The sequence below is a fragment of the Pavona decussata genome, unplaced genomic scaffold (genome assembly GCF_977016875.1).
Source record: "Pavona decussata unplaced genomic scaffold, jaPavDecu1.1 SCAFFOLD_37, whole genome shotgun sequence".
NCBI lineage: Eukaryota > Metazoa > Cnidaria > Anthozoa > Scleractinia > Agariciidae > Pavona > Pavona decussata.
The window spans coordinates 4,515,877-4,542,909 of record NW_028145459.1 but is presented as its reverse complement, the minus strand read 5'-3'; the positions used below and the strand labels follow the sequence as shown (position 1 = coordinate 4,542,909).

The 27,033-nt window shown below is 36.7% G+C and overlaps 1 protein-coding gene across 1 annotated transcript; it reads left to right on the top strand.

Moving 5' to 3' along the window:
* The first annotated feature begins 4,222 nt into the window (after positions 1-4,222).
* Positions 4,223-23,840, top strand: LOC146484169 (uncharacterized). Its single transcript, XM_085105481.1, has 7 exons — positions 4,223-4,360; positions 10,418-10,753; positions 15,008-15,058; positions 15,722-15,751; positions 16,635-16,682; positions 19,628-19,657; positions 21,023-23,840. The coding sequence occupies exons 2-7, from the start codon at positions 10,675-10,677 to the stop codon at positions 21,532-21,534; spliced, it is 750 nt and encodes a 249-aa protein (XP_084961607.1). The 5' UTR covers positions 4,223-4,360; positions 10,418-10,674; the 3' UTR covers positions 21,535-23,840.
* Positions 23,841-27,033: the final 3,193 nt, after the last annotated feature.

The window sequence follows — 27,033 nt, the reverse complement described above, 5'->3', positions numbered from 1 at the left end:
GCTGTGCGACTGAAGTAGCATGGCGTCAGAACTTCCTAATACTTCTCTGGACTCAAATTACTAAATATATTAGACAGAATCACCAGTCAAAAATAAGTTTTTTGGTATTTGTTTTCAAGTTAAACCGAATCTTAACTTTTTAAGTGACTCGAATGCTGAGAGGTAAAAACGGTAATAAAACTACATTTTGAGTAAGACTTTTTGCGAAATATCGCGTAACGGTTAGAGAAGAAAATGTTGTTAATTACCGTGAATTCGCATAAAAGTCAACTTTTTCACGTAGTATCAGCCTTGCAGTTTGTGTTAAAGAAATGTAGGCATACTCGGAATTTATTCACCCGGCTTAAAACATCGACACTCAAATCCTAGCAGCCTGCAGGATTTTTGTCACATTAACCATGTTTAATGAGTCTCCTAGCTCCAATAGCTCAGTGGTAGAGTAGTTACGCATGGTGACTTATGAGGACATAAGTATAGTTACACACCCGCACTGTGGGGTCCGCTTGTAATAGTGGGGACAAAATCCAGACCCCACAAATACATGCCCTTAAAACTGCATTTTTTGGCCAGAAATTGGGTTTGAGCTACAAGGTAGATACGTCCCCATAATACGGTTTTGAGTAACACTTACCCACAAGTCCCCACAAGGTCTCAAAAAAGTGAGTAAGAAAAAAAACCGTTTTCTCAATTTCTTTTTTACAGAGATAGTTTAACATCATCTTTGAAAGCTGACCATGTAGTTTGTTTGGAAAAAACTACTTTAATGTGCAAATACTCACAGACATTTCATCAAGCAGATACTCACATTTGCCATGTAATGTAGTTTTTTTTTATTGATCAAAGATTTGCTAGATTTAAAACATTAAAACTTTTTACAAGGCTAAAAATCCTTAAAAAAGAAAAAAAAATCGAAAGTTTTCGACTTAATGAAGTCATCATCGAGGTAACGTGATGACTTACTCACTTTTTTTTAGACCCTGTGGGGACTCAAGCATTAACATGATGACTTCAAAATCATTAGGTTTCTTTATAAAGAGTTTTAGCCTTTAATAAATCAAAAAATAAATAGTTTGGACAATTCTGTTAAATTTATTATCACCTAAACTACACACGCAGTCGCACTAACAATAATAAAACAAATTGCCAACTGCACTTAAAGGTTATTATATGACTTAACTGGAGCAACAGTTTTGTAGAAAGGCCAGATACCATGATGCACCTTTGGATATAAAAGGTAAGGTTACATGATTAATTTGTAACCCTCAACTTTCACTATAACATCACTGCAGATTAGTCTATTTGCTGTGAAAGTTTTTCACAAATGAAACAGAAGAATATTTGTTCCTGCAACTTTTTCAGCCTGACCTTAAAGTGAACTCATTCACATTCTCAAATTGCTACAATCCTTGGAAACAACGGAAACCAAAGAACACTGTTACTAGTTTTCTCGTGGATTTGTGGGTCAAAAAAAAGTTTAAAGGAGCTAAGCCATGATATTTTGAGCCATTTCTTTGACAGTCTAAATTACGGTTGAAGTCACTATAATTGAAAAACCTAAAAATATTAGTTTGCTGAGGAAAAACACTCCAACGAAGTGATTCTAAAACAAAAAGGATCAAGGATGGCTGAGGCTAGAGAAAATTGAAACAGATTGGAAATGACAATTCTGAGAAAGCTACTTTTTTTCAAAATAAAGAAACGATGAACAGATGTAGCTCTTTTAAGGACTTTGGAACATATTTGACCTGGTAACTAAACCATATAAAGTGCTTTGCTTGCTTCTGCGGACTCACTGTCATCAATTGCTGAAAATGGCTTGCTGTTTGAATGGTAGCATATTAAGTGTATATCGGTGGCAGCTGTAATTGATAGAGGTGAGCATTGCTTTATTTTGTTGTAATTATTTATGACCGGCGCTTCCTTCCAGCCATGTAAAATTTTCTTAAAAATTTGCCCATTTCTTTATGTTTTAAGTATTTTCTTGTAGAATTTCTGATTCAGAAACACTGATGGAAGACAAGTTTATGCCAGCCAATTTGTTTTTGTTTGGAACAACATTCGCTGGTTAGAGAGTGAATACTAATGCTCATTAGCCAGAGATAGTGAACCAATCAGATTGCTTGAAACACCAAAATCACTAAGTGTGTATATATAAACATGTACTAACATTGATAATATATTCCTAATTTATCTCCTAGTGTAGAGAAATGTTTCTCCAGAAAAACTTAGCTTACTTCTACATTTATTTACAACAACAATAAAATCAATTAGGGATTTTAATAAAATTAGAAGTAGGCATCTGGCTTAAGTCGAGTGACCTTCTCTCTGAAAGAATCCTTCTGCCCACTTCTCTAAGCAAAGTAGCTGATGATTTTCATCACCATCCAATTGCTGCACTGTACAAGAAACCCATAAGAGTTTGAAACAAGTAACGTGCGTTCACAGCGTTGGAAAATTCAGTTTTGCTAAATACCATATTTGGAAACATGAAGATTGTACGCGTGCATTATACACGTAGCGACACACGCAATGAAATTTTTCTTTTACGCCAACTACTTGAATTCCAACCTTGAAGCTGAAAACTTCGTACAGAAACTAAAGAATTTCATTAACTGTGTCTTAGTAAAGTTTTTTAAAGTACTGACAGAAACAAATGTTAACTTTATTTTACTTAGGTTGTCAAAAACAAGATAAAGCCTTCTCGTGTGCGTTAGCATGTGCTGTAAATTTAATGAAGCTGACCATTTCGATGTTTATATTCAGGACAATTACCTTCTTATACATTGCTTATTGAATATTCGGAAGCTTGTTTCTAAGTGCACAAAGGAAAGTTGCACGTTTCAACCCCTTATGGGTTTCTGACTGCAATAAATATTAATAGACTTTTGCATACATAAGCTGGTTGTGATTTACTATTAATGCCCTGGCCAAACAGGAAATGTTTGATGATGAAACATCATCAAACATGTTTTATCAAACATTGTCAAACATCAGAACACAGGGAGTTGTGGCGGAATCTGCCAGCCAAACACGTTTGTTTCACACAAAAGAAATGTTTGATGTTGTTTGATCGCATGTTTGATGGAGTTCAAACGTCATCAGACAAGTTGGCCAAACGGTAAAATGTTTGATCACCGAACAATGTTTGATAATTTTTGGTCATCAAACATAATTCCCGTTTGGCCAGGGCTTTAAACAGTTAGCCTTATAAGTTTCAGATTTAGTCACAAACTGTACAGTCAAGTTCTCTCTTCAGTGAAAGGTATTAATGTGAAGTGAACCTGAAAAAAATGCATACATTTAAACTTAGCTTTGATATCATTTTTTTCACTTGACCTGATCATGAGTCCCAGACCATTGTGTGGCTCCAAAATGTAGGTCTACCCCATGGAAGGGATTTCTTAAATAAGAAACCCTCATCCATCTGGAAATTCGAATTAAAGGCCATACATTTCTTTAATTTTTTTTTGGTCTGTGAGAATCTCCCTGGCCCCCAGAATTTCCAATCTCTTCTGTGGGGCACATTTGTGGGATTCACTGTAATAAATAAATTTTGTCCTCAAGCTTACTTTTCACATTTTCTTTTCGTGTATTGTGTTGTCCTTTTTAAAACACATTTTCAGTAGAGACACCTAACCATCAACTGTCAGCACTTTCTCGATAGAACATTTGTTTCCACTCGCTAGGGTAGTATTAAACACTAGAGTTATTAGTCAAGAGTATGCTGGACTTTTTTGCAACTGATTCTGCACGGTCAGGTAAACCGTGCAGACTGCAGACTGAGCATTTTTTTTGTCTCCGTTTGTAAAAGAGCATTGCCTTCATACTGTTAACGTTAATGAAGGTAAATGGTTTTTGACAAGCTTGACATTAAACTTTGAATTATTAAAATCAAGCAAAGTGTACTAGTAAAAACTCACATTATTCAGGGCAGTCAAAGCTGGCATGTTGCATATCATCATCTGCGACGGTTCACTCGTTAGAAAACGATGCTAGCGAATCCAGCAATTCGAACGAATAGTCGGAAATTGGATACAAATCGACTGATTACAAATCGTCCTTGGGTACGAATCGCCTGGATAGAGGGTAAAGAAAATAAGAAAAGTACCGTATTCTTACCCATCACAAGATCCAAAACCCTATAAATCTTGGAGACCTTTTTCATTGGCTGGTAATCCACTCCTTTCCGATCACCATGGTGACGAGTAACACCGCTGTACCGGTGCACTGTGTGGTGGCGTCGCGTTAGCGCAAAATGGACGTCGAAGGAGTGTATTTTGCATACATCAGGGACGAGGCGCCAAACTGTTGGGGTGTGCCTTTCTCCAAAACAGAATTTCATCCAAAATTCTTCCCAATGGTAAGGCAACATGAGACATTATCTTTTTATGGATATATTTTGTTACAGTGTTACATTAACTGGTTTTTTCGCCGAGTTGTCTGTTCTCCAACGCAGATGATAGTGATGAATCAGCTGCACTAAATTGAAATAATGCTGAGCAAATCCCGAATTAACTATTACTATACTACAGAAGAAAACACAAAAATTTCCCGTTCTTTAAGCGTGAGCACGGCGAACTCGACGTTGGCGAAACTACTCGTTGGCGAAAAAAACCGTAACCCTCGTTACAGTTATCAGGGCTTGAACAATCGATGAAACCGATGATCGGAAAATCAATCGATGACAATCGATGCCAATTAATCGATTGATATTGATAATCGATGAACAATCGATGCACGGGTTTTTTGTGATTATCGATTTCAGCGATTATCAATTTTTATCGATTATCAACGCCAATCGATCAGTTAATTGACATCGATTGTCATCGATTGGTTCTCATTTTTGATGCGTTTTATTTTCAGTCAAGATTTACGAAAAGAATCTGAGTCCAAACTATGGCCTATAGTTCTCTTGTGACCGGTCATAACTGTGTTTCGGACAGAGGCTGTACATGTTGTGTTGTTGGCTTTTTTCCGCGCAGCTCTAAGTTTCTCGATATGGTCTCTTTTTTTCCAGCTTTTACTATACGGCTCACCCATTTAAGCCTGCATGCAGTAAACTTTATTCATTTTTTACCCTGTTTACTTTATGCACCTCTGTTGTGACAAAGAAGTAATAAAGTGATTACCGAAGCCTATTCACGTTTATTCTGGTTTATTTTATACAATTCAGTATAATTACATCACCCACCATTCAGAGCTCACTCGTCTCCAGTCGCATCTGCATACAAACAATCCGGTGAACTAATTCAAATCTGAAACATTTGTGCGTACTGCGAGAGCGTATACGTACATGCTGGAACGTGTGGAATACCGAAATTTTTTTTTTTAACACCAATTGATGACAATCGATGAGTTGCGACCACTTTTGTGTGATTATCGATTGGTCATCGATTGGCCGATGCCAATCGATGCCAATTAACTAACAAGGCATCGATTGTCATCGATTGATCGATTGATTTTCCGATCATCGGTTTCATCGATTGTTCAAGCCCTCAGTTATGTAGCGCGTTTTTAAATCTCGTTATAGTTTACAGTGTACTGGTGGCATGTGTAGCGTACGGTTCAGTTATTCACCCTGACGAAGTTAAGGCCGGGTTATTCTGGTCGAAATGTAGGTGGCAGAAGAATTTATGTCTAGATCTAAATGTACTTATTAAAGGTCTTTGAACTGTTTTCACGAGGGAACAGACATATTGTGATTTATTATTCAACACATTGTGATATGGTCATTGCGAGCTCAATATATGTCGTCCGCACACAACAGATATCCTGCGATATACGTAGTTTTCATGCGTCCGGGAGAAAAATGGCAGAGCGCTTTCAAAAAGTAACGACCTCGGAAGAACACCAAACTATAAATAACGATGTTTTATACTGAACACAACAAAGACAACCAAGTTTGCTGTTAAGAATTGTAATCGTTTGTACAAAATCTTTTACTGCTTACCTTTCTCTTTATGAACTGGCAAATTAAGCTCACAGTTCAGCAAAAACGTACGTTAAAGTATTGTTTTCGCTACACTTTTGGATTGTCCCGTATTCTGGGGCTCAGAAATTACAAACAGTGGATGTATTTCCTTAGATTGGTTCTCGCAACCGTTAAACAGAGATCTCGACTCGTCTTGAAGAGATGGAGAAAACCACCTGAGAAAATCCGAGCTCGCACTGAAGTGCCTCGAGAAATTTTAGCTTTCTGGCAGACAAAAAGATAGACGGTGTACAAAGTAATTATTCTTAGAAACATCAGATCTAGACCCACTTGAAAAACCATTTAGTTTCATAAAAGATCCAGAGTTCTTGCAAGCAACAAGGCACTAGATGCGTTTGTCAAAACACTGAGGAAAGATCGTGAAATTGCTTGCGTAGTAAACAAAGAATCACTCACCTGAGAAATCGTTGAAAAGCTTTTCCAGTCTTTTAGCTCGGCCCAGCTGACACAGCAAATTCTTGGCAGCTTTTGAGGCTAGAAATTTGTAGAAAATTTTGCTGGAGCGATTGGCACACAAGACGAGTACTCAATTTTTTAACTTGATGCAAAACGCTCTCGATTTCATTCAAACTTGAACAAAGCTGCCACTTTCATTCATCCCGGTCAGCACGCGGGAAAATGTTACAAGTTTCTTTTTTCTGTTTTTTTTTTTTTTTTTTTTTGACAAATTAGATCGCCTTCAGCTTTTCTGCTATAAACCCGTCTGTGCCAGCGGTTCGTGTTCTGCAGTCTATTTATTTTATTTATTTTTAACCGCGCGGGGCATGAGCCCCAGCGGTTCGTGTTCTGCAAGCCGTGTATTTTGTTTTTTAGTTTTGTCGGTTAATCAGGGCCCGGGCCTCTACCTCGGCCAACAATGGCTGGGCTTTGGTTCTAGCAATTGTTAATTTAATTTGATTAAGATATTCATATTAATTTATTAATTACTAGTGTCAGTCAATAGTTAGCTGTGTGAGGGGGTAGGGGGTGTGGAACATTTGACCATACGCACTAAGAAAAACAAGTCGTGGATCTACGTTACTTTTAATTTTTAATTATGAGAACAGGCATATATTTGTTTCAAGAGAGCATCTGCTTTCCTTGTGGTAGTATTTATTCTAGAACAAGATGTTTTTACCTCTACGCATGCGCATAACGTTGGTCCACGTTCTCAGCTGTATCCCAGTGTTGTTTCTCTAAAAGGTGAGTTCAACAGGTTTTGGGATTTTCAAGTCTCCAAGAAGTGAAGTATTTATTTTTGCTGCTCAGAGAAACAGCTTCCATCGCAAAGTAAATACAGTTTCAAACCTTTATTCATAATTATATATGCAAAACTTTCCAACGTGAATTTTCACACGGCCGTGCTAAAAATAGCTGTGGATGCCTCAAACTGTGTGGCACGCTTGACTGAGCACCAGAGAAAATTCAGTGGGCAGTATTTTTCCTTTTGCTCAATGTAACTGTTATTTTTCACGTGGTTTTATATTTTAAGTCGGGAATGTTTTTTATCTAATAGGAATATATCCTGTGTTTGTGTTTTTTAAACCGCCAATCCTTCTATTCGGGAATTCATAATTTATTGCCGAGTAATGCGACAATAGGAGCATGCCTTGGCACATTTTGATTACGTCATTGATAAGGGGAAAACCCCGCTCGTTCGATTTCGACGTGAGTCACGCATGCTCCAGATATATTTGTCATTCATGCAAGTACTTTTGCTAAAGCTACTTGTCAATATTTCGTTTAAGGTAAACAAGAAAAATTAAATTCCACGCGGTTCACCTTCCCTATAGAAGGTAGATCTTGTTTGTTCTATAAACACTGCAAATGTAGGTAAGATTTCCGCACAGCCCCATACATTATGCGATAGTTCGAATAGCAAAAGTAGGTTTCAAGCCTGGATTGGAAAAAAATTTCCACTTGATAAGGGACCAATCGTTTATTACGTTGGAGGGGGGGGGATGGTTTTTCAAAACATTTTGTGTTTCAATTTAACTGAACCCCCCCCCCCCCCCCAAAAAAAAAATAAAATAAAAAAATAAAAAAATATTGTCATGTAAAAATAAGACCCCACTTTTTTAATTCTTATTTTAAAAAGTGTACCCTCCCCCCCGACCAGGCCATAATTCTCTCCTTTCTTTCTTACACATGCAGACTTTTTATTTTGTTTACATGGTAGCCTGTTCCAGGCTCTCAGATAGTCGAGGGCGTTTGTGAAAAAGCAGGGGATCAACATCGCTGCTAAGTTCAGCCAAATTTTTAGGCTCTTATTTAATGTGTTTAGCTGATTGTGGACATCATATGTAGCTATTCTCAATGAGCTTCACTGAATACTCTAGTAAATTTCTTTTTTTCTACCACACTCAAACCATAGCACAAAACACAGCGCTGTGTCTCGATGTCACTTGTTTCTCAAGACCAGTACCGCATAACAACAGTTGCAGAAGTTGTCATTGACATATTTCGTTAATTAGTAGTGTACCATCATCATCGCTACTTTTTCTTTACAAGAAACTGTTTTTTTTTTCACAAGACTGTAACGGGACTTCAGTGACGCTCAGTGGGACAAAAAATTGACGGTGAATGTGAATTTTGTTAGGGGGGGTCCGGGGGCATGTTCCCCCGGGAAATTTTGAGTCTGAGCTCTCAGAAATGCCATTTCCTGCATTCTGAGTCACTTTCATGCTTCGTCAGTTTTTAAATATTATCAGTTAACAGCGAACTCCGAGAATTTTTCCTTTTTGAGTTATTTTCTTGAAAAATAACTATATGTCAGCGCAAGTGGGCTATGTGAAGTTTAGTTTTTCATTCATGTATGTTTCAGTGTATGTTTGTATGTCACACCAATCAGATTGGAGCTATTATCAAGGTCAAGAACCAATCAAATCGTTTCTTATAAAGTATGAATATTTGAGGCTTGAGATTCAATTTACGGCCATCTTTGTTATTTATATATAGTTGAGTGCTGTTGGACTCATTTCGCCATTTCTGAGGCTCGAAATGGCAGCCGACAACTTACGGTTATGGATTTCAAATAAACACCCGCCTGGAAATTTTTGTCGTGGCTTTAGATAATATTAGCAGATGAATTTAATTGCGGCTAGTTTTGAATAAAATTACTGTCGGACTTTGAAAGTGTACCGAGGTTAGTAACAGTGGCTTCAATTTTGTCGGAAGCGAATTTTGTTCTCAAAAGGTATGTGCAGCTTGATATTCATTTGTGAGTTGTTTCAATTAGAACTGAGTATTGTTCGCCCAAAGTAACATGTAATAATTATTTCGAAGTAAAACTATTAATGTTTTCGTTTTAAACAACTTAGATTCAACGGATTCACAAGATCACGCAAAAATAAACACCAGCAGTGTCTTACGATGTCGAAGAAAATTCGTTGGCTTCTATTACAGTGCGGATAACATCAAGTTTGCATATTGTCGGTTTCTAAAGTGGGGTCGGCAGAATGTCGCAATATGTTTCAAGAACAAGTAAACAGCTGCGTTTCTCATATGAGGGATGCACTGGTATCAAAATAAATCACACATAGAAATGTTTTTTGTTGTTGTTGTTGTTTGTCAATTTAGATGTTTTAATGTCAAGACGCCCTGTTGTTTATATGGACAATTTTTTTTCTGAAAAACTGGCCAAATCTCAGTAAGAAAGGGGTTCTACTTATAGCCAAGTATTTGCGCCAAAAAATAATTATTGTAAGAGTGAAGATTCAATGTATACTCAACTATAAGCCGAGCAATTTTCAACAAACACTTCGCTCTTAGCCACAGAATTAATCCGCAATTCTTGTATAAAATAAGAAAAGCAAGATTTTGTCTAATTTTGACCGTATCACAAACTGACCAATCAGAAAAATAACTATAATATAATAATAACTGTCGGTCATCGGACAATGTCCCACCAAAATTTGCCAATGTCCGATGAAATCGCAACCTTGGTCGGACATTTTGTCCGGCCAAATTTTTGTTGCAACATTTGACTATATCATTTACAAATAAAATTTGCCTTTTTTATACGCTACTCTTTCAAATGTACCTTTGTGGTTATGTCCGACCAAAATGGTGCCCTAGTCGGACACATGTCCTTTCAAGGTAAAAAATTTATTTGCAGCCCTGCTTTATGGAACGTTCTTCATGTAAGCCTCCGCATGATCACATGTATTTCTACTTATCTTTTTAAATTAGCTTTAAATATTTCTTAGATATGTATATATAAACAAATATTGTAGTGATTATTTTTAAATTTTATGGTAGATTTTTAGGTTATTTATTGTTGTAATGCACTTTTGATCACCTAGTATGTTAAAAAGCGCACTATAATAATTATTATTATTTTAAATTATATTATGAAAATCTTCAATAACAAATTAAATTAGCAGTACATGTACAGTGCAATAATTTATGGACAAGAATGCTATAAATCTTATTAAGTGAGCATAGGGTTTTATACCATTTCTTCTTATAGGGTCGTTTCTTCGGTTGCTGTCATTCCTTTGGACAAGGAGTTTGCAAGCAAAAATGTTGGGCCTAAAAAACAAGAAGCCTACAAGTCATACGAACAGGCTTTCAGGCGACTTACAGATGATGCTCTTTTAGCCACAGTCACACTGGAAGGGGATACTAAAGAAAAATACTTAAATGTCAAAATTGCCAAAAATATCTTTCTTCCACTCCTTGGTCAAAATGGGTACTGTTTAATGAACAAGGAACATAAGTTCAAAGGAGTTCCAGGGTTGAAAACACCTGCCGATTGCAAAGTGGGTGGACTTTGGATAGGTAGGTACACCACTGCTTTGTTTTTCACCAACTGAAGCTTCTTGTAAATATCTAGCCTACATAGCTGGCTGTTTCATTGTTTTATTCAACACTGAACTCAATACAATATCATCATGGTCCATTACTGTGATTTTTAATTCGCTAAATCCATGGTAGTTCCTCAGTATGATGACTGTCTACTTTGGAATGGAACCGGTCCATGAACTTTATACGAGCAAACTCTATCTATGGAGTTTGAAATGCTTACTACCATTTGCGCTCAGCCGTGAAGCCTGACCGTTTCTTCACACATGTTTACTTTTCAAAGCTGACAGTTTCCCAGACAACTGTGGTGACTAAACAAATGGAAATGTTCGTTTGGAGCATGGAACTGTGCATGTTTGTCAAACAAACATTGCATGTTTTGATCACCTAGGTTTGCGCGACAGGAGAGATTCATCAATCTGTAGTACTTTACATGTATATTCGTTCATCCGTGTTACAGATATGTCCGAGTTAGTTTAAATCAATTAAGGTAATCTATGACTATTACCGTATTTTCTCGATTAAACGCCAGACCCCGAGTAAACGCCGGCCTCGTTTAAACGCCGGGTCAAAACTGCTAATTTTTAAATAAACGCCGGGGCGTTTGTTCGAGGTCCCGGCGTTTAATTTAGGTCACGGCGTTTATTTGCGTCGAGCCAACAACTACAGATATTCACTAGAAAAGCACTTCTATGGCACGTTCTGTACGGTATACTGCTTTAATTTGTTATTTTAATAAATGCTTAACAAACAAGTCTGGCGTAACATTAACTACGATGTATGCTGTACACCAAAACAAAATTGAAAATATATAGCAATGTTCACGTTCCTGTTGTTATGGCTGACGCACTCTCTTTCTTTTGTTGTAGTGCTAGCTGTCTTTAAAATTGCGAGGATCCCTCCAGGGTTTGTTTATTAGTTGTTTTAGCCTTGTCAAAAAATGATGAAAATTTTACTTCATTAATAAACGCCGGACCCCGATTAAACGCCGGGTTCAAAAAAATGCTGGGTCCGTAAGGCCAAGTTTTAAATAAACGCCGGGGGCGTTTAATCGAGAAAATACGGTATTTTTTTTTCTTAATGAAATCTTGAAGTGATAAAAGCTTTTGAAGCAAATTTGTAGCTGTTTTCTTTTGATTAATGCTGGGCTATGTAACATAAAGTGATTTGAAGCTGCCGTGTAATGGTGGGACACAAGAAAAACTGGAGTCAATCAGTCAGCGTGTTGATTTAAGATTACCTGAGAGTAATCGCTAAATATAAACTAAAATATAACCAATGGGCAGACCTCAGCGTGACATTTATTTATTAAGGTAGTAGAACTGGTCTAAGGTCAAAAATAAACCATACCTAAAAATTCAGTTTTTCAAAAGATATTTATGAGTTAAGAACAAATGCAAGAGATGAGGGTTTGTTTTAAGCTAGGAGCGGAGAAAATAAAGGCCGAAGTTGGTTGCTACGAGCGCCTTTTTGCGATGTTAATAATTAGCGGTCTGCAATCCGAGTCGATATGACATCGCGTTGACAGCTATTTTACATGAATTCAGTTTTCGTCATGCAATCCTGCCTTCACAGTTCTAGCGAGATTGTAGGGAAAAGTGGGAATATTTCTTTGGTACAACATCTTCCCTTTTAACTCCTGGACATTTCCTAATTCCAATGCTTTGTTTAGCCCTTCAAAGTCTACGAGGAAGCTGTTTTGATATCTGACCCTCGCTGAGTCAAAGCCAAAACGCAGCATGAAGTCTCTTTCGCTACAGCGTTGCTATGCGTTTCGCAATTGTTTACGCCGCCATGTTTTCTTACGACAGCAATTGGAAAAATCCCTAGATTTTGCGTAGCAATTGTGTTAATGCTCCCATGGACACATTGAACAGGGGTCTACCTATGAGAATTCAATATGGTGTAGCAAAAAACAAGCATTCGAGGGCGAATTTTGCTGATTAAAATTGCTTATTTCGCTGCTGTGACAGACAACGTAGAAAGGTACCTGCAATTAAACGGTGTAGAATTATCAGATCTCCGTAAAATTTGCACCGTTTGTTTGTGTTATGTTGGGGAAACGTTGTTTAAATACCCGGTATGAACGAGACATTTAAGTCAAAATTATGGTTGTTCAAAGTTGAAGGACACATAAAAATATATCTAACCCTATATCTTCGTAAATAAATACCAGAATACCCCGTATTTTAAAGGGACACAGTCACCTGGTGCACATGCGCATTAGATACTATTTCTTAGCTGATTTGCATATCACACTTTATCACAAGTCTCGCGCTGAGAAGCGCATCCTTTGAAAAATGTAAACAAACCTTGTCGAGTCGAAGTATTTGCCAGTCAAAAATTATTATATATATAGTGATTATAGACCTAATGTCATTTTAGAACACTCATTTTCTTGATACCATGGAGAATTTTCTGATGGACTTGTCCAGGGAAAGTCAAACGTCAACGAAAACCTCTGAAGTCGAAGAATCATTAAATCGTTTATTTCGGTATCCGGTCGTGTGAAAAATTATCTTAGCTGTTTTTGCGTTTCACAGTGTTTGCATGAGAAGCAAATTGAGTTCAAATATTAGAGAATATGTCAATTTTAAAACGTAGCGAATCGACTGAGCTGCAGTGTAGCGAAACGACTCTGTAGCGAAACTACCGGTAAGCTTTATTTCTGCTTTCAATCATATATTTTGCTTTAACTTATAATTTCGTTTCTACAACGCGATCCATACTGTTTTTAACCAAATATGATAAAATAATATCATAGGATGAGCAAAAGCATACTCAGAAACAGGTTTCCAGTAAAAGATTGAAAATCCAACAAAACACTGGGAAGATTGAAGCGGATTTCTAGATGCCGACGCATACTTTTGATTTCGGGTTGAGGTGGACGCTTTTCAAAATTGACAAAAACTAGCGTCCAGGTCAGCGCGGTCACAAAGGTGACTGTGTCCCTTTAAGGTGATTAGATGTTTTTGTCATAAATCAGCCCCAAATTAAATTATTTCCGTAACTATCAAAGGAAAACAGTAAACCGGCAATCTCTAGTTTTATGAGCCCGTAATTAATTTCCAAATTCACACCTAAGGTGTGAAAATTGACACCTCAGACATAGATTTAGTAAACCTATGTAGTTTTTATTTCGAAAAGTCCTTGTACATCTGTGAAATTTATTCTCAAAACGGACCTGTTTATAGCAGTTCTACCACCTTAAATTATGTAAAGAAAATTTATTTTCATATAAAGAGAAGCCCAAGTACATGCAATTATGAATCTAGTTGTTCCTGAAATACTACATGCTACTGGAGAAATAAGAATTATGCAAATCAGGGAAAAACATGGCAGGCGCTTGTTGCACTAGCCTCCCACACAGTCGTTTTTAGAGGCTAGCAAAACACTTTAGCCCCTAAAAGTGACTGCATAGGAGGCTATTGCCACTCTATCTAGATCTCTCATTTTTTGCATTGCATGCTAGGAAAAAATAGACACTGCTTGCTCGCTTGTGGCTGTTTACACTGTCTGTGATCATATTACGTTCAAAAAGTAAAAAGGTAGTGAAATGTTTCCTTAGACAAAGTACTGTGGAGTCCTGATTTCTCGAACCCTTAATTTCTTTTTATACTCCTTATAACTCGAAGCAAAAGTCGTTTCTCTTCTTTAGTCAAAGACTGCATTTTTACCCTCGATTCCTCGAACCAATTTTTGTTTCCCTTGGAGGTTAGAAAAATCGGGATTCCACTGTAATAGAAAAGTAAAAGGTGTAGCACATTGTCACATTTGAGACATAAATTATCTTCTTTTCTTTTACAACAACTGTAATTTTTCATGCAGAATAATTGTTCAACACGCCAAGAGCAATATATTTTTTGCGTCGAGCCATGGCCCATACAGGGAGCTTATCTTAAGTAACTAGGAGTATTTTACTTCCCCCTGGATGGAAAGCTAGTCCATCACAGGGTTCCCCTTTACCATTATTTTGCTGGTACACATTTGTGCCTCGGGTGGAGTCTAAGCACTGTGAAAGTAGATATCTTGCCCAAGAAAACAACACAATGATCCAGGCCAGGGCTTGAACTTGGACTGTACGATTCAGAGTTCAGTAATTACAAGATGACTAAAAAAAAACATAAAAATTACATCGTAAAACCCTAAGATGAATAAATAAATAAATAAATAAATATGATAGCCAGTTACATGACTGTATACTTAAATTAGTAACATTTATCCTTATAGGTTATGAAGGTGCATTATTTGGAGAACCAGACTGGTTTGCTTGTCCAAGAGGTATGTCAGTGTTAAAAAACTCAAACTTATTGCCTGTTTACCTGAGGCAACTAAAAAATTAAGCTTTCAATGGTAGACTTTGAATTTATATTTTTCATAAGAAATTGATTTCAAGCTTGTTGGCCTTGCTGAATTTGTTCAGCATCAATTTTTCACATGAAGCAAAGTTATGTCATTGAATAACGGAAAAAAGTTGTGTTGAAGAAACTTGTTTGCATTTAACCTTTTGGAACTGTTTTCTTCACCCCAAGTATCATTTCTTCATCAATTTGTTATGGGCCTGGATCTTCTATACAATGTACTTGCAGGAAAGATGTAGAGTGTAACCACCTTTCCATCCATGATGAAAATTGTTCAACTAGATTTGTACACACCAGGCTACTCCCCCTGTTGCATGACAACTCTAACTTAGCCCCACACCACCACGATAATTAATCCCCGCACTTCTAGCTTTGCCTGGATCTTCAAGTCACATATTACTCAATAGACATCTAGATACAGTAGTCACTAAAGAAGGCAATATAATAATGTGTAACCATGTGTCCTCAGGCATTGCATCTATCTACATGTATCTATCTGGTAACCAAGCAAATAGTGGTCTATTTGAAGGAGGAGTTTACTTTATACAAGTCATGTATAGACTTTAAATATTTATTATTGCAGATTCTGAAGATTGTTGTGTTGCTGGAATAGGTAAATACAGTGATTATAGGTAAATACAGTGATTACTTTCCTGAAAATAGAGGGACCACACTGTCTAGGACTCTTAAGTTTTACAATAATTAATAATAATTTACATTTGTAAAGCGCTAAAATTATAAAATATTCTGAAGCTCTTTACAGCATATTAACTAAAAGTATCAAAACGATTAAACGATAAAATATTAAAAATATTAAAAACATTAGAAATGTTAAAAATATTAAAAATGTTATAAATGTAAAAAAATATATATATATTAAAACAAATTGTAAGCCAGCTTGAATAGATGCGTCTTGACACATTGCAATAAAGATGTGCAGTATCAGCTTGGTAGACATGCAGAGAACACTGTGGACTGGAGGGACAGGTTTAGGCTGTGAAACCACTTGAAACAATGATAAGTTACATTTTGTATGACCTTTATAACTTACAACACTTGAAAATCAGTATATGATTTTTTTATAATACTCTTTCTGTTAAAATGAAGCACGGGGAGGGGCATCTTCTGTGTCATAGTCTTCAACTTTGGGGAAAAGTAGTTGAATTTTGTAAAAGGTAAGGGAAAGTCTTAGATGTTGTCAAAGTGAATGAAAAGTCAGGAAACTTAAATTTTTCAACTCACATTTTTTCCTGGAGATTATGAAAATGTATTTTCCTGTATATTGATTTGTTTTTAATTATTTATTTTTCATTGTATTATGATTCTATCTTTGTTTGTGTGGCAGAAAATAGAAATGAAATTGACAGTCATTTTGTTTTGGAATTAAATGTTGTGTAAAGTGGTTGATTTTGATATTCTTTCAGTAGTGCATGCAGGTGCAGTAGTGTTGGTCAGTGATTTTGATTGAATGCCTTTTTTATTATTTTTCTCCTAAGGTGCTATAGAGGCAGAACCCAAGGATGATGATGACGATGATGATAATGGTAAGTATACTAGACATTACTGTGAGTAAACTTTACAAAAAATACAAAGTGAAAATCACTAAATAAATTAAAATCAAGTGAACTGTGTCTACACTTGAACCTTGATTACCTCCTTTATCCAGACTTTTTGATTATGGGGACTTTTTCAGTGGTCCCATTTTTTTTTATGAAAACTAATAAGTCATGATGAAGCTCTGAAGCTATCATATGTTTTACATGCATTTGAAAGTGCAATTTAAGCAGAATTTTATTTGCTTTCGCAGAGTAAAAAGACGGCCGGCACACACTGTTAGTGACAAAAAGCATTTCATATTACTTAAATGAAATATGATTCGCTTAGACTTGCTCACTGCTTTTCATTTATGGAAAACTAATTTATCCAAGTGGAAGCAAAAAAAAATTGTTATCTGTTTTCATGGGGTGAAGGATAAAGAAAGTTTCATGGCAGAACAAACAAGGAAACTTCCCCACTTGCTTTATTCACCATTTGGACCAAAAATATAATTTTAAGATACAGAAAAAATTATTATCAGAATTGTTTTATCAATCAACTGTTGAGACTATGGAAACACCACAAAAAAGCCAACTAAAAACCATGAAAAACGTGCTGTAAGAGTTGTTCAGCATTTTCACTATTTTTCATGATTGTTTTGAATGATCTAAATCCTTACATGTACTATAATTTTAATATGTTTATATTTACTGCGAAACACTTGGAATGTATGCCATTTGTTGTTAACAACTGCATTGCTAGGGAGATTTGGATGCCTGAGACATCCAGGAGCTTCTCAGGCCACTATTGGCTACCAGCTTTTAGATGAGGACTGCTCTCATGGCTGGCAGCAGCCATGAGCCCCCACGTAGTAAGGGAAACAGGCATCTCTTAGACTGTCAAATCAGTAGCAAGAGGGAGGGAAGGGGTGGCAAAAGAACTGCCTGGGCGATAAGTTGCCACGCTAAAGCAAAGGCAAATGTCAGAGAAAACCCTTCCTGTACAAACTTACCCTTAGGCTATGTAATCCACAAGCACATTTAGTTTGACAAATGCAGATATGTGCCGACACTGCTGACTATTAGGGAATGCAAGAGTTCTTTGTTGTTAAAGTTCTCTGTGTAAGGTTGCTGAACACAGTTCATAATACCTGCACCGCATTTGCCATCTTTTTAAAAATGGCTAATCCATCGGTCACCAAATTTATCAGACATCAGTTAAAAGGATAAACTTTCTTATTTTGATAGCTAAGGTGGCGTGTTTGTCATTGCCATGGTAACATGACTGGAGGAAATCAGGTTTTATTTATTCACCGAAAATTGAGTCAATAGATTTTTTCATCATTTGGCTGAAACAAACTAGTCACTTACAATATATACACATGTTAACACTGTTAAAACTGTATTTTAACAGACAGATTTTCAGCTATCTGTTGTTGAAGGACAATTTGATTATTTAAAATTTTCTTTGTTAAACTACAAATATCTTTTATCTTCACTTACTAGCCGCTTTGTAAAGTATCTCCCTGCCAAATTTTATGAAATTCTATCGAGTGGTTCCTGAGCAACACTTGCGTTTCCGAGAAAGTTGATGTGGTTCAAAAGTCATGAAATCAATCTATTTTCAATTTTGTGTTTAATTATGCATGCACTGCATTCAGTTGGGTTCTCATAGCAATGGCAAAAATCCTGCAAAATTCCTGGATTTTTGGCTTCTTGAAACTTTTTTATGTAGTATTCTATAAGAACACTAAAACCTACAACAGTGTGTCATTTAAGGAATGAAAATAACACATATGGAACAGGTATTGGACAAATAAATTGTCACCATGGTTGATTCTTGCAATCTTTGGGTGCGCGCTGCCTCACATCAGCACAAGCATGTGCAAAAAAAACTATATTCAGCCTCCTTAAGATCCTTAAGTTTCTGCTTTTGATGTCATTACACCACTATCCCAAGGCCCCCACCTTGTGCGGTTTTGAACCAAACTGGACCTGAAGTGAAATTTTGGCATTTAGGCTAAAACGCGGCGAAAAAAAAAAATATCAATTAGAATCGATCTAGCAAATGAAAAAAAAAATCTGTCTGCCGAGCTTAGACTCATAGGGAATCTAGTAGGACTTTCATGCGTGTGCGCTGTGAGTGCGCGCTTATGGCGCAATAATTTGTGCGCAGTAAGGATGCGCAATGCAAAACAGAGGAATTACCTTAAAATAGCAAAAATATGACATTTTCCCCTTTTGCAAAAAATCTGTCTTACAGATTTTTGTTTATTTTTTGCATCCATGGGTGTTCAAGCAAAGGCAATTTCTAGTTTATGAAATTTTTAAGGTAGGGTCATATGGGTGGATTTTGAGAAAAATGCTATTGAAACTGCTAGCTCCCAGTCCCCCCTTAAAGCACATGATTCTTATTTTAACTATCTTTAGCGCCTGTATGGTTGAAATGTTTCATATGATGGTTATATACTGTAACAAACAGTAATACGAAACAGGGAAAGACATGTTTTAGCATTTTTAAAAAAGTTCAAAGTTGGGAAATTTTATCCCTTAAAACTGTAGTAAGCCACCTGAATTGCATTTTACTGCATTAAAAAAAGGGGTTTTTGGCATTTTCGGTGGGAAATAACCTGTTTTATTTGGGTTTGTTTTTGTCTCACTCAGTGCTCAAAACTAGGCAAAAATTCTGGTTGTCCTCATGGCAAATGTCAGACAATTTCAGTCTTTATTTTCCTGGTTGCCTGGTTGTTGTTGTTTTTTTTCACCATATATATACCTGTAGGTTCTTGTGAGAAACTAAACAGGCTACATAAAGTTTTTGCATGTACATGTATATCTTTGTTGGCCCTGATTGCAGGTTAACTGTTGATATTCCAAAAGCTCCTTGTTACATGCATTTTCTCTTTTTTGTTATATTATGAATTATAAATCCGTTTTATTGATTCTTTCAACAGGACCTGCGGCTAAAAGGTGCAAAGGATCAGGTAAAACTGTTTTGTTATAATTTAGCATAAATAGATTACTTAATGGTTTTATATAGTCAGGGGCGTAACGGATTACTCGACATGAGCAATTTGCAATAATTATGGTAATGCATGCACCTTAAGAAAGTGAGGCCACCTAAGCGGCTTTTTACATGGAGGTGGGTAACCTACCTAGCCGGGTCGAAAGATAAGTTGCGTTAACATGCAATCTTATCACCCCGGGGTCCTGGCTAACCTTTTTTGTGGCCAATAAGCACGTTAACATTCACGTTGACATTGTTGCTTACTTATAAAGAAACCCACATTTCTTGACGAGGTGTGTGCAGGTAAAAAATTTTCCAGAGACAGAATTCAGTCGAATGACAACATGCTGTATACAGGTCGGCTCAATGGCATACGTTAGCCACTGCCATCAAAAGTCCCAAAAGAGAATCTGAAACAATCGATGACATGCCGTTGCAGCGCGTAATCACGCAGGAACGTACAGTCCAGCGTTATAATCAAACAAGAGACTTGTATGATTTACATCAACATAGATGTGGTGGAGTGCCAGACAGGAAAAGATCTTCCAAGATTTTGGACATTTTTCTTATTCAGAAAACAAGCACATTGTTAGTCACAGCCTGCCAATATTTTGGAAGCGGTACCTAACAAAAGTTGCTGATCAGGAGAGACGTGATAGCTCATGAATTCTGCTTCAAGTGCAACCGTTGAAAGGGCATTCACGATGCCAAGAAGGGTGAAAACATCGGCTGTGGTCGTTAGGACAGAAATAACTTTAGTTAGCTTCCAATCAGTACTGTGACCTCTTTTCTGATCAAACTAACTATTGTTAGGAATAAACACCTTTATGATCCAAAACGATGGATGAGCGCGGCCAACATGGATAACCATAGTTGCGTGTTCTTTTGTTACACAACGACACGCCTATTCAGCAGTTAGTTTTTATCGGTGATGTTAACTGCGCACATTTAAATTCATTGCAGTACTACACTTGAGGTGGCTGTATTTTATATCAAAAATTTTTTTTCCTTCGCCTGTTGTTTTTCACACTTGTTTGCTGGTTTTGAATATTTATGTTGATCCGCATGTGCTCCCTCTCGCACGTGCGAAAAACTAAGCATTGGGATTGGTTGTATGTTTGCACACTAAGGTTTAACCCATGAAGCCTGCTTAGGTATAACTTTAGTTAGCTTGTATTGTTTTGGATCATCAGTGTGTAAATTTTCTAACTATAGTTAGAAAAGAAAGGCGCACGTATTAAACCTACGGCATTTGAATTAGCCCCCCACCCCCCAATTGAAAATATGGTCCGTGGTCCCTGATAGTGTAAATGATTTAATATATTTTTTTTGTTTTAAAAAGATGATTCTCCTGGTAATAATGCTGCAGAAGAAGCTAGTGGATCAAACAAGTTGTCACCAGGCAAGAATGTAGCAGGGGAAGGGAAAAAAGGGACAGGCATGTCATCCACATCACAAGCCATAGCAACATGTATAGCATTTTCTTTTGTTTATCATAGCCGCCACCCTAATTTAACTTTAATACCTACAATATTAGCTAGCAATGAGGGTTTTGTGGTGTTCCTTTACAATTCTGAGAAAGATGTTCTCCTAAAGTGTGGTTTGCCTTGGAGGCAAAAGTACTTGTTAGTTTTGTGGGCTGTATTGAACCACCAATTATTTCTCAACTCAGCAAAGGTGAATGAACAATTGAAATTTGGATATCATAAGAATGAAGGAAGGTATACTTTAAAGAAGGTAGCACCCCAAGATATGAGGTATATGGTTGATCATCTCCAGCGCCCTGTGTCGGCATTCCAACATCTTTTACATGCTGACACTTTCGATTTAAGAAGTGGCGAATGGCCAGCTTGAACAGAAATGTTGTGTTGCTTTTAAGTAGCAGTCACAAATTTTGACGTGTTAAGCTTGTCAATGGTACAGTGTCTGAGGCAAGGCATGGGGTTAGTTGAAGGAGGGCTAAGTTGAAGGAGGGCTTATAGTTCATTACCATAGATGCCTGTTAAGGCACCTAAATATACAGTACTGCTTACTAAAAGCTATACTTAATGCCAAGTGGGGCATATTGCTCCTTGTAAATAGCTGGTTTCGTAAAAGAAATGTTCTAGTCAGAGTAAAACAATTTCCAAAACTTTTCTTTGAAAGTCATGCAAGAAACTATTTAGTTTACTTAGTAACATCTTCATCAGGAAAACCCTTATTTGAAAGGTTTTTCCTGAATTTATAGTTAAGAATTTCCAAAAGATGTTGTGATCAATCATAACGCTTACTATATTTACTCGAATAAGCGCCGTGGCGCTTATTAAATATTTTCCTCCTCAAATGTGGCACTTATTCAAGGGCAGCGCTCATTTAAAAAGTGGAAACAAAGAAGCAATATTTCCTTTTAGGTCAACAGTATATTTGTATGTATTCAAAAAATATAACAGTAACTAACAGAAGTGTCTTTTGATGGTCCCAATTTGTCTCTTCTGGCAGTTTTAAATCGTTTTATGGACAGTGGTGTCTTTACTCAACTTAGATCTCACCATCCCCTTGATGCTGTTTAGAGTTGCATTGTATTGTTTTTGTAGATCTATGGAGATCTTTCAATAAGCGCCACATCAGGATATAATTAACCTCAGGGGTTAGTTGAAGGGGCTTATTGCTCATTGCCATAAACACCTGTAAAGGCACGTGCATATATTACTGCTATGCTGGATACCTAGTGGGGCATATTGCTCCTTGTAAATAGCTGGCTTCATGAAAAATGTTCAAAGCAATTTCCATAACCTTTCTTTGAAAGTCAAGAAAGTATTACTTTTTTCCTGATTATATTGATCAATCAAATCACCTAAATTAGGATATAATATGGGTTAGTTGGAGGGGCTTATTGCTCATTACAGTAAAGTACATATCACATGAAAAATTTTTGTTGCTTATTTGAAAGGCTTTTCAATGTCAAGTTTAATGGCGTTTTCTTTTTTGGAATAGATTTTTGTGTTTTGAAGATATTGACGTTTTGTATTATGCAAATAGGCAACATGATAATGTCACATTTTTTACTATTTCAAAATGCGTAAATACTGATTCAAAAATATCTCTAGTGGTTTGGTACTCTTTGAACTTGGCGCAAGAGTTTCAAATCAAACAGGGAACAAAATGAGTCCAGTAGCTTGGTTGTCATGGCAACCTACTTTGCTCCAGTCCCTTTCCATCTCTTAAACAAATATCTCAACTTTCAACCTCACAAAGTGAGAGAGAGGGTCCTGATACTTCCCATATTGCCTAAAAGATTCCTTAATAGATTTTTTGGAGTAGACGATTTTTGTTCTAAAAAAAAAACTGGGAATTTCAGTTTATATTTTGAAAAGGGCCAGTAACAAAAGTATTGTCACGGCAACAGCATGACAGGCATCATTTTGCTCCCCTTTTGACTTTGAATGATGGTGCCAAGTTTGAAGATCACTCCAGAAATATTTTCAGAGATATTGAATCAGTATTTGCGCATTTTTGAATAGTCAATATTATGACATCTTCATGTTTGCTTATTTGCATTGGCATTTCTACATTGTAAAGCCTTTCAAATAAGCAACAAAAATTGTTCATGTCAAATGCAATTTAAGGCACGTGTGTTTATTACTGTTATACTGTATACTGGTTTCATAAAAAAAATGTTCAAAACAATTCCCCAAACTTTTCTTTGAAAGTCAAGAAAGTATTATTATTTACTTTATATCATCTTAATCAGGAAAGCCCTTTTTAAAAGGTTTTTCCTGATTATGTATAATTAGAATTTGCAAAACATGCTTGAATCAGTCGTAACACTTAAATTATTTAGGATATAATAATTAAGGGTTAGTTGAAGAGGGGCTCATTGCCCATTTATACCACAAAGGTCGGCACACACTAGGGGACTAATAGCAGGGACCAGTTGGTTAAAGCTTAAAGGTGGGGTATATTGCTTCTTGTTAATAGCTGGTTTTGTTTCCCTAAATTTCCTAAATTTTCCCGGTCAAATTCCCAAAAAAGTCCGGAGTTTCCATTGGCAAAACTCCTGTAAAAAGGCAAAACATTTTCCCATGGAGCGCTCTTCCCCAAAATACAGGGACTTTTATTTGAATCTGTCAATCAGTTCGCATGCGTGTAACATAACTTCCAGTGAAAGTTGACTTCCGGTTCACTCTTATCAATATTGTTAAAAAAAAAAAGGAACAGAAAATTTTCATTAAAATTGTTCCAAACAATTTCCAAACCTTTTCTGTGAAAAAAAGAAAAAAAATCAATATGATCTTTATCAGGAAAAACCATATTTGCAAGGTTAAGAATATTATACGTAGTTCATTACTTCTTGAGAATGTTTTTAAAACATCCATTTTCTGAGGGCCACTGCAATACATTAGCATGTTGATCCTATCAACAGTGATGTAAATACTTATTATTTTTAAATGAGTGAGAAGTTAAGAAATAGAGACCAGATGTATGAACATGTCTTGCCAGTTTACCTGATAAGATAATTTGATTTCTTTGCGAGCTATTTTAATCGCTTTAACCGAGAGTTGCATGTTACCCAAGCGTCTATAAAACTTTTAAAGTGATTCGGTTTTCTTGCAGCCAGGAAATAAATATTGTTTCCCACATGGCTAGACTACAACACATCAAGAACAATGTTTCCTTGTTAAATTTTTATTAGAATGCTAAGTCGCGACCTACATATTAAATACAACAGATACCTACATTCAACATAATGTCTTCTTTGAGTAGAATAAGTATCGTAAGTAGTGGTTTCCTTGGGCACTTTTTAATGTGCCGTGAACCAACTTATGAGGTTCTGTGACCAACTTATTAGGACCCTACAGTACACCTCATTCTGAAGATTATTTTCAAAGAACTATGTACCTATGAGGAGTTTTTCTGCGGGGACCTGAAATGTCCCCATAATTTGAATTGAACAGACCCCACTTCGTTGGTGTGTTTCCATGTCCATGCCGGTCCCCATGAGTGTGCAGGGGTGAACCCAATTAAAAACAAACCTTGCCGACGCCAAGTCAGCATAATCGAATTATTTTGACATTTAATTTATGGGAAACCATGCGGGTTATAAACGTTTTATGCCAAGCCCATGACTTACTTTCCACTTATCTGGACGTATCTGTGATGAATTTTCCTATTGACCTAAAATCCTTCCATGCGATATTTTATTAGCAGGCAAACAGGGACAAGATTTATTGGTAATTTTCCAAAAGTAATTCAGTTATGTTCAGTGAGTAGGAAGTGTCATTTTCTTTGTTGAACCGCTAATGACTTCAGAGAAAATTATTTTTGGATTATCGACGGTAAATGAAAGAATGGCTAATTGAGTCAGACACCTGACATTACACGAATGCACTGTTGCGTTCTATACCAAATAAATACAGCTCCTTTCTTGTTACAATGATTCTGTGTGAAAATTTTACGTAGTCTCTCGCACGAGCCAATTTTCAAGGCGGAACATCACCTTTTTTTTTTATCACAGAGCTGGTTTCACTTGAGTGTCGAGGCAATTTGCGTTAACAGTGCTTAGTGATTGGCTTTAAAAATTCGCGCCACTTTCTTAACCAATCAGAAGTAAAACCAAAACCAATCGTGACTTGCTCGCGCTAGCCTCCTACGACGACAGTCACGATTGGTTTTGGTTTTACTTCTGATTGGTTGAGAAAGTGGCGCGAATTTTTAAAGCCAATCACTAAGCACTGCGTGGGAGGCTACAAATTTAAGTGTCTTTTATCAATTTATGCTATTCATTAATCTTACGGGGATATCGTGTTGCAATTACACGAAGCGCGATTTTAGTGTCGTCACGCAACGCTCTTCCCCACAAACAGTCGATTTATTGGAAGCAGAAATGAGCTAGTAGAATAAAGGTTACTTTGAGAAAGCTGTTTCCAAACTTCTTTGAAGTTCAGTATGCTAATTTGCAACTTCTTCATCCTAAGGAGTTCTTTACAGTTTACAACGTTTGTGAAAGCACTTGGTATGAAGCTCACTTTAGAGAATCTTAGCATTAAGGTATATAACAAATTCATTCCATTCGGGGACCGTGTGTACCGCATAGAAGATGTCAAAATGCGGCAATAATATCAGACACGCTACTCGCCTGAGGTTCATTAGCGTACTTCTTTGTTCTTGCCATATTTTGACGTCTTCTCCACGTTCAGCAATAAGGTGCGCACGGCCAAAATGGAATCTATTTGTTAGAACCGACCGTTAAAACTTCAGATCTATCAACACATATACCTCTTATATAAAAATTCGTCTATTCGACAAATTTCAAAACAAGCAAAATGACTCGTATCACGGATGAACTGATAACAAGTGTTGGTGATTTTACTCTTGTTTACATTTACAATGTAAATACACGTTGTTATCCTGACTGAGCTTAATTTAACCTGTGCTCGTGTAAAAACTAAACGTTTGCGTTGAATTAAAATGTCATGGAACAGACAGTCTAAATTTAAGAGAAGTGGGATAATTTTACGGAACGGTCGATTTCGGAAATGCGACAAGAAAATACTATTTCGGTCCAATTTCTTATAGCGTAACTCTCCAGAAGCCTACTTTATCCCAAATGAAAGTGACGATTTGTGTTAATCTTGCCGGGGCTTTGTCATCATGGTCTTTCGAAGAATGGCCCATTTTGCCGATCCAACAAAATTGTACAAATGTAGCCCGCACTTTCGCGTCACTGTCTTTAAAGACATGCCTAACGTATTTTCCAAATTGGTGAAAATTGGCAGATTGATGCAGATCGGTAAACTACCCGGCCTTTCTCATCGTTGCTAACTCCACATTGGCGAAAAGTGGCATTCCAACCCAGACAAAACGTATCATGGTGACTTCCATTTTGCAGATTAGTGCAAATTAATTATGCTAATCTTGCCCGTTCTTTCTTATCATCCTCTCTACGGACATGTTCCCAACTTCAAATTTGTGAAGAGACATTCTGACCCAGAAAAAAACTACTTTTCACTCTCCTGCTTGGGTTTTAATCAATGACCATGAAAATTGGAGGAGATGTTAACAGCATAAAGAAGCCTACCATACCTTAGCGACAAGGTGAAAGGTCAAAACCAAAGGTCAGGAGGAAGAAAAAAATGCCCCACGACCTTTGCTTTTAACCTTTGACCTTTTTACCTCCTGAGTTAAGTCCACTCGTCAAGGGCAATACGGTCACCTAGTTTCAAGGTCACAAGTGCTAATCTGGCGCTCTCTTTCACATCATCCTCTCTAAGGACATGTTCCTAACTTCAAATTTGTGAAGAGGCATTCTTACCCATATAAAAGGCACTTTTGACTCTCCTGGTTTTGAATTTTAATCAATGACCATGAAAATTG

Coding starts and splice junctions, on each gene's coding strand:
- LOC146484169 (XM_085105481.1), top strand. CDS start 10,675: ATGAACAAGGAACATAAGTTCAAAGGAGTTCCAGGGTTGAAAACACCT. Junction 10,754..15,007: donor AGTGGGTGGACTTTGGATAG/GTAGGTACACCA, acceptor TTATCCTTATAG/GTTATGAAGGTGCATTATTT. Junction 16,683..19,627: donor TGATGACGATGATGATAATG/GTAAGTATACTA, acceptor TTCTTTCAACAG/GACCTGCGGCTAAAAGGTGC.